The 8,800-nt window shown below is 45.1% G+C and overlaps 1 protein-coding gene across 1 annotated transcript; it reads right to left on the bottom strand.

Annotated features, from left to right (window-relative positions):
- Window positions 1–658: 658 nt before the first annotated feature.
- LOC149345809 (uncharacterized) lies at window positions 659–1,849 on the bottom strand. The gene has a single exon (XM_089585296.1). It carries the CDS (start codon window positions 1,844–1,846, stop codon window positions 659–661), a length of 1,188 nt encoding a protein of 395 aa, XP_089441422.1. The 5' UTR covers window positions 1,847–1,849.
- Between the last annotated feature and the right edge of the window lie 6,951 nt (window positions 1,850–8,800).

Genomic DNA, 8,800 nt, shown 5'->3' with positions numbered 1-8,800 from the left:
GAACGCTATCTGGGCAATTAGTCAGTAATAGGTCTAAAATGTTCGCACAGTTTTGTGTTACGCGCGTAGGTTTGGATATTACTTGAGAAAGGTTAAAATTGTAGCAGAAATCTAGAGATTCCCTTGCTTCGCCATTATTAGTTGTCGGTGCGGGCTGGTGTTGCCAATCAATATAAGGAAAATTAAAGTCGCCAAAGAGGAAGACGTGTGCGTTAGGGTGCTTCGTGATAAGTTTACTTACGGAATTATTAAGCTGACAAGAAAAATCACGAGAGTTATGTGGAGCCCTATAACAGACACCGAGTAAAATCGTGTGTGGTACAGCGTGGCAGTGGAGCCATAAGATTTCCAGATCGGACGAGTCGTCAATTATCGACATTGATAACTGCTGGCTCACCGCTATCCGTACTCCCCCTCCTCGTGAGTCCTGGCGGTCTTTCCGAAAGACTTGGAAGTCTGGCAAGTCAGTTAGTACTTCGCTATCTGTGATGGCACCGTTCAACCAGGTTTCGGTTAGTGTCAGTAGATTGCTGCTAGATGACAAGACAATATTCGAAATAAGTTCGCGCTTGGAAAGGAAACTACGTATGTTGGCGAACACACCGGACAGGGGAACATTTTTGGGGCGGGTTTTTAGTTGTTTGCGAAGAGATGATTGCTAATCTGATTGTGGTGTAGCGATTGTTGCTTCTTTCACAGTTTGCGAGATCTCATCAAAAACGTAGCGCCTGGGACCGATATGCAAGGTTTTGTAGCGTAGGGCAAATTTGTCGGAATTAGCTTTAGCAAAGGTGACTAGCTGCTTGCGAACGCTACGAACTCTGTGGGAGAAGTCTTCGCCGACACTGAATTTCGTTCCTTTAAATTTGTGGCCGTTAGAGAGTATTGTGTCTTTGATTTTGTATGAAATAAATTTGACTATTATTGGTCGAGAGCGGTTGGGTTCATGGCGGCCGAGTCGGTGGGCACGTTCTACTTCCTCAGGATGAATGGTTAAGCTCAAGTGTTGAGCGCAGTGACGAATGACGTCTCCCTCAGAGTCCGCAAACGTTTCGGAGGGGTTAGAATCGGGAATTCCATAAAATATGAGGTTGTTACGGCGGGATATATTTTCACTATCGTCAATGCGGGCCTCGAGGGTTTCAATCTGACGAGATAGCCGAGTATTTTCAGATTTTATAATTTCTAACTCGGATTTTATGGCTGTCATGGCTTCCAAATGTGTCTCAAGATCGGTCACGCGCTTACTTAAACCAGCTATAGCACCGTCAGTGGATATAAGCTGGTTTTTAAGACCTTGCACTTCGGAGATTACTTGAGTTTGACCGGCGGATAAGTTTTTTAGTTCTGTGAATAAAGCCTCGAAATTGTTAGGTCCTGGGTTAGTTTCAATATCGCCTGCCAAGATCAGCAAGCAGCGAACAACATGAGCGCAATCAAGCACAAGAAAAATGCAGCATTGCGGGCTCGGTAGCTGCACTAAGAAATAATTGCTACTTTTCTTAGCATACAAGGAATGCGGATAACTAACCTGCATGATGTAGACAAACGGATTAGTGGTGTGCACGCTTGCACAGCCACCGGGCCCACACAGCGGTGAAGGCGGTCGATCGTCGCTTATATTTCCTGTGGCTGATGTTGCTGGTGATGAGGCTTTCCAGGATGGGCCGGGGAAATGGTATCCAGGGGGAGGCGCTGCCGGGCATGATGAAGTGATGACGTCGGGTTGGGGCCATGCGAAGATGCGATCGTCACTGCAGTAAACTGCAGTGGATGACGTGCTTGCTGGGGGAAGGGCCAACAACGCCGGAAGCAGGGCATTAGCGACGAAGGCGAACACCTGCATGATGTAGACAAACGGATTAGTAGTGTGCACGCTTGCACAGCCACCGAGCCCACCTGCACAGCCACCGAGGCCACGAATCTGATGCGATAAAAAAAGGCTCTAGTCTGGCCGACGTACACCTTGCCACATGTAATGGGGATCTCGTAAACCACTCCCGTGGCACACCTTACGTAGGGCTTTGAGTCCTTCTTCTCACACCCAGATGTTTCTTTAGCACCGTTGCTCATCTTGGGGCACATCTTGGCCAATTTGCAGGGGGCGTAGAAGACCATGGGCCATGTTGCCAACTAGTTTTAAATTGTGGGACACCTTGTGAATATACGGTATCACCACTGGTTTGGCTTCGCGAAAAGTTTCTTTCCGGCGCTGACCCTTTGGCTTGCCCTTAAGTTTCTGCAGCAACGCCTCGGTTACGGGAGCCAAGACGTGGTCGGGAACCCTGCTTTACGCAGTCTGTTCACCTCGCCCTGGAAGCTCGCCCGCATCATGTGAGAGTACGACTTGAGGAGTGCTGATTCCATAGAAAGCGTGGCGATAGCCAACTGTTTTTGACTGAGCCGAATCGTACGGTAACAAATCTTTCTTGGCCCTGGGCGAGTAGCGCCAGCAAACACTTCCGTCTCCCAGCTCGATATTAAGGTCCAAAAACTGGAGGAAGTCCAGTTCAGGAAGCTCAAATGTGAAAGACAGCCCCTTCCCATGTGTTGTGAACATTTCTAAAATTTTCATGGCAGTCTCCTTATAGCGGCCTGTGTCATGTCTCTTTAAAAATCACTAAAAATTATCAACATATTTAAATATCTTTAGGACAGTTCCGTCGTCGATTAGTGATGCCAAAATGTGGTCAATGGATGCGAGAAAATTGTTACATAAAACTCTCGCGACACATGAACCGATGCAAATGCCCAGGCGTTATAGGAACTGCCGGTTGTAATATAAAACTCTAATAAACTCTAAACTTAATATAAAACTCTAAAAGAGACATAAAATTATCAACACTCACTCCTGCTTTATTTTGAAATGCAATAGTGCCACTTGATTCAATACATTGTCGAACAGCAATGAACAGGTCGCTTTGGGGCACAGAGTAAAAAAAATCTACAACATTTCTAGAGAAGGCGTAACCAACTTCCTTTCCCCTCTCTCACATGCCGACTACATCTAAAGAATTTTTCGTGGAAAACGGGTCAAAGGTGCAAATTCCTCAGGTTCTTAAGCAAAAAGCGGCTGATGTGTTGCTGCCAAGTACCTTTCTCACTAACTATGGCCCTAAACGGTGCATCTGGTTTATGGGTCTTAACAGCAAAGAAGAATTACAAATTATTCAAGGAAGAGTTCAAAACACCTCTTGCCAGGCTCTGCAGCTCCATGGATTTGCACAGGTCAACAGCCTTGCCTTTCATACTGGTAGCGGACGGCTTGATTTCCACAAAGTTCTTCGAAATTGCTTGACAGGCTTTCTAGTTGTAAAGGCCTGAAGGCTTGAGAACAAAGTTCCCTTCTTTGTCCGCCTGCAGCAGGGACAGGTCGTTCTCCTTGCAATATGCGATCACCTTGTCAGTCAAGGCTTTCCCTCTGGGAGCGGGATTCTTCATAACTATGATCCTTGCCAAACTCTCAACACCGTCGAGAACGCACCTTTCTTCATTTTCTTTTTCTGCTTACCTTGCGATGTGGCGATTAAAAGCCAACAGCTCGTGTGCCGGTACAGAAGGTTCAAAGCTTTATTTTGGTCCTTTTGCCAAGACGTCCGCAATGTCTTTTGGTGCATTCACGTTGCCGAGAACCACAGCTCCGCTCGTGTTCAGTTCCTTCCTAGGATGCTTTACACCGGTGTGTAGGGTCTTATTCAGCACGCACCTACATAATGCCTCCGTCTTCTGGGCCGCTTGTCTCCTTAGGGATTGCAGCTTCTTCTTAGCTAACCATTACACGTCTTCACTTAAGCAAACCAAGTTCAACCAATCATGCAACAATCGCACCTGCCACCATATTTCCGCCCTTAAAACTTTGCTAACTCGTCTTGCGTGTCCTAAAGAAGGTTGAACAAATCCAAAAAGGGTACGCACCTCCGCTGGTCCAAGTCCTTTCTTGAGACTAAATGCGATGAATCTTGCTTTGAAGGTAGAAAAGGCGATGGCGCTCACGATCTTCAAAGGGTCGGGCTTAACAAATGGTCCACAAAAGAAAGGGCCCACTGTAGAAGAAAGTTCGTTTAACAGTACCTTTTGCTGGGCTAGTTGGTGTGACATTGTGTTCATGTTGTGTGACATGATGCGGGCGAGCTTCAAGGGCGAGGTGAACAGACTGCGTAAAGCAGGGTTCCCGGACCACGTCTTGGCTGCCGTAACCGAGGCATTGCTGCAGAAACTTAAGGGCAAGCCAAAGGGGCTACGCCGGAAAGAAACTTTCGGTGAAGCCAAACCAGTGGTGATACCGTATATGCACAAGGTGTCCCACAATTGAAAACAAGTTGGCAACAAGTACGGAGTCCCCATGGTCTTCTCCGCCCCCTGCAAATTGGAAGATGTGCCCCAAGATTAGCAACGGTGCTAAAGAAACATCTGGGTGTGAGAAGAAGGACTCAAAGCTCTACGTAAGGTGTGCCACGGGAGTGGTTTACGAGATCCCCCTTACATGTGGCAAGGTGTACGTCGGCCAGACTGGACGCTGCGTCAACGAGCGTGCCGGGGAACATAGAAGGTCGTTAGGGAACGCATCAGATTCGTTCGAAAACCTTCCCGCCCATTGCGGCTCGTGCATTGATGAAATAAAATGAACTTTGTACCACGGCTTGAGGAGATTAAAATTCTAACCAGGAGTAAAGATAGATTATCTCGCGAACTGGCAGAAGCCTTTTTTATCAAAGAGAGGGGTGGCATGTGCGTCAGCGCCACTTCTATCTCCCTACGAGGAAGTGAGCACAGATTGTTAAAAAATAAGTGATTATGAGGAGTTATCGTACGTGTGTGTATATGTGTTTCTGCCATCTAAAAAATGCGCATGCGTTCACCGTCTTCGGGCTATATATATGCAACATGTGGCTTTCAACAAACTTAGTTGTAGTCAGCGCCCGTCCCGAAGGTCTTTCTGTGTGGTTTGTGTAGAATTTAGCGCTGTTTTTACTTTCCTGTACACAATGTCACACCAACTAGCCCAGCAAAAGATCCATGGATAGATAGTCAGGGTAACAGACAGGAAAAGTAGACGAGAAACATGAGGCAAAATATTCATTCAACACTTTGCAGCTGTCATTCTCAGGTATTGGTGCGTTGCTGTCATCTGAAAGATCTATTGTATTCGGCTTATTCCCTCTGACCACATTCAAAAATTTCTTAGGATTGTCCTTCAGGAGAGATGGGAGGGTGTGGTGATAGAATTGTTTTTTTTTTGTTTCACAAGCAATGTTTTTGTATTCAGCATGAGCAGTAGCGTAAGCGTGCCAGCGTTCGGTCGTTTGAACTGCCTTAGCCCGCCGAAATAGCCTTTTCTTCTTATTCGGTAGGCGTCGCAAGCACGCGTTAAATGACGGAGCATAGGAGGTAGATGTAATGCGTTTTCGAGGGATGTATTTGTCAATTAAAAATTTCATTTTTTCTTTGTACAAGGGCCAGTTTTCCTCAACACAACAAGTTTAAAAACTTGGAATGTAGTCAGTGATGAAATTCATGCAGTGATGAAATTCATTTATGCAGTCAAAATTAGCGTTTTTGTAGTCAAAAATAACTTCTGGCGTTTTATTAGTGGGAACAGAAATTCGCAGTTCAAAATAAATGAGGCAATGATCACTTAAGCTAGGCATATATTTTAAACAGGAGATAAGAAGCTGAAGTGTGGTAGTAAGGATGAGGTCAAGGATGTTAGCAGACTGCGCTGTGGTTCGCGTAGGCTGAAGAACAAGCTGCTTAAAATTGAAATCCAGGCAAAGGTTGATGAAGAGAGAGCACTCGGAGGAACCATAAGATGTAGGAGGGGATTTATGCCAGTTAATTGCTGGAAAATTAAAATCGCCATGAAGAAAGATTGGACTCGAAGGGAACAGGACAACTAACTCATTTAATACATCATGTAGATCAGAACTAAATGAAATGGACGAAGTGGGTGCGCGATAACACACACAAAAAATAAAATCACGATACCTGAGAGTGACACGTGCGCACACACTTTCTAATGATGAAGCAATATCTAAAACACAGGATCTCAAACTATCACGTACGGCGATCAGTACCCATCCACCAGTACGCAATATACGGTCGGTCACACCGAAAAAATTTGAAAGCACTTTCACATTCAAGGATTTCATGATCTGCAATATCGCTCGAGAGCCATGTTTCAGTCAAGATAACAATGTCTGCTGAACACGCTCCATAACTGACGACAATTCGCCACGTTTGTTACGGACACTGCGCACATTGGCTTTGCGGCTGTATACGATTTCTGGACGTTCAGCCGGATCTTTATAAATACGATGTAATTTTGCTTTTTGGTTTGCACAGTATATCGAGAAGCATGATGGCGGTACGACACTCAGATGAAGATGAGCGGTCTGTCCGAGATTACTTGAAAGGAAACAAAGGAAACAGGAAAGGAATAGGAGGCCCTATTTGCAATCTCGACTTTTGGGCCTCCTGATGTATATACCCCATAAACCATGTACTGTAAATATGAAATAAACTTGATTTGATTTGATTTGAAAAAAAATAAATAAAAAATTTAAGCTGCCTGAAGTGTACAAGGAGTTATGTTTTGGAGATGAAGTTATGGAGTTGATGGGAGAGTTGTGTTCCCTGAAACAGTTTTGATTTTCTCAAGCGAGTGAAACACATGTCCGCTCTTGATGTTTGAGAGTGCAGTGCAGAACGTATGTTTGTGATCTGCTGTAATCTGTCAAAACAGGCAATAAAGACAAAAAAAGCGGCTATAGCCTAGTGGTCACGCTGAGCGGCCCTCAAAGGAGATCTGTTCGCCCAGCCGTGGTTTCAACTCCTAGTCATGGACATTGATTCAATTTCTTTTTCTCTTTTTCATCTGAATGTCAAATTTACGCGGTCAGTGATTGAAGCTCGGGGTCTCCTAGTGAAGCTTTCGCTTCAGTAACTTTGTTCCTCAGATAATAAAAGTTTACCACCAACATTATCCTTCTACATAAGTTCTGTAACAAACAGTGGATGCAGTAATGCTATATTATCTCTAAATAATACTTGCACAGCGCGCTATGACTGCACACTAACCAAAACGATAGTCATTCGGGATTAGATGCAACCTGCTTTATGTGAAGAGCTTTGGGAGTGGAATATTTCTTAACTTAATGTTTCAAACATGTCGCCCAATTTAAAACAGGCGATAAGCTAAAAGCAGAAAACTAGTGACCCATTGTCATCATAAAATCTCTCTCTAATGTCATTGAACAGCTGCTGTACGCTTTGCTAATACTGCTGTCTTATTTTACGTGCCTTTGTGTTCTCTGTAGAACTTGTATAACCTGACTATGCCTCAAACGGTGCGACTCACTTGTTTAATATTTCTTTAAGTTTTGTAAGCGCTTTTGCTGATTGCTGTTTATACTATGCGCACTAATGATATGAACCCCTTCCACAATTCTGAGTTCTGGGGTTTTACTGCATACCCAATACATATCTGTAATAGCTTTCGTTGTTAATAAATTTTGATTGATTGACTGACTGATTGAATGAGCCGCCGCGGTGGCTCAGTGGTTATGGTGCTCGGCTGCTGACCCGAAAGACGCGGGTTCGATCCCGGCCGCGGTGGTTGAATATCTTTGGAGGAGAAACTCTAGAGGCCCGTGTACTGTGCGATGTGAGTGCACGTTAAAGAACCCCAGGTGGTAGAAATTTCCGGAGCCCTCCTCTACTGCGTCTCTCAGCATGAGTCGCTTTGGGACGTTAAACTGCATAAACCAACCAACCACCCGACTGATTGAATGATAATGCAAGCAGGAACGGTCGGGTTGTAAAAGCAGGTTATTTGCATAGCCGTCTCTGATTTTGTAACAAGTGTGAGGAACTGGTCTACTATTAAAAGTACATAATGAATAGTTTTGTTAGGCGTTTCCTTACGGTATGAATATAACTCAGAGCTGATTTACTGCAGAGCGAGCGCGCATCTCGCAGAAGAAAGCAGCTGCAGGGGCGAGGAGAAGTTCTCTCCCGAGAGCCTCGGCGCTAACCGCGCCAGAAATAAAGTATGCCATGTTGCTTTACCCGAAAGTTACATTCACGAAAAATGGGGCGGAAAACGCCAAGACCACAGCGCGAAAATGCGCGTGCCCTTTTCCGCCTCCGCCACACGGAGTCGGGGCACACAGAGCGATGACGTTGAATCACGTGATGCACCACTCGTTCCTGGGATCGGACATTTCTCGCGTCGTCGGAACCTTGCTTTCGTGTGTCTCGTCTTTTTGCTCTTTCTGTGTGTGTACTTGTAGAGCCATGTTTTTTTTTCACAAACGTGATTTCGCAAACCACGCCACACAAAGGAATGGCGGGCAGAGAAGAATGGTGTTTTCTTTTTTTCTTCTTTTTTTCTTCTCTGCCGCAATTGTACGTCCCCTTTTCTACAGTCTTTAGTTGAACATTATATGAAAGTGCCATTTTGCCCTGTTGTTTCTGTTAAAAATATATTTCATTGTATAGCTAACTCTTACGCCATAGTTACCAAGTTTTTGTACGGGGCGCAGCCCCTCGTCAAGCCTTTAATAGGCTTTTTGGCTGCGCCCCTAGCATCTATGCGATGTTGAAATAACGAATACTTGACTTACTTGACTTACTAGATGGCGTTGAAGCGACCGAATCATGATCTGTCATCATCGGGCCAATCCCCCTCCCCCTTTTTCATTTAATTGTTTTTATTTTATGAGCAATGCCGGTGCGACCGCCTTCTAAACTGTATTCACACCAACCCGGGCTATTGCGCAGCTTGACTGTCTCTGAATCG

This window comes from Amblyomma mixtum, chromosome 4 (assembly GCF_055824585.1).
Source record: "Amblyomma mixtum isolate Tamu chromosome 4, ASM5582458v1, whole genome shotgun sequence".
Classification (NCBI taxonomy): Eukaryota; Metazoa; Arthropoda; class Arachnida; order Ixodida; family Ixodidae; genus Amblyomma; species Amblyomma mixtum.
This window is presented reverse-complemented; position numbering and strand designations above follow the sequence as displayed.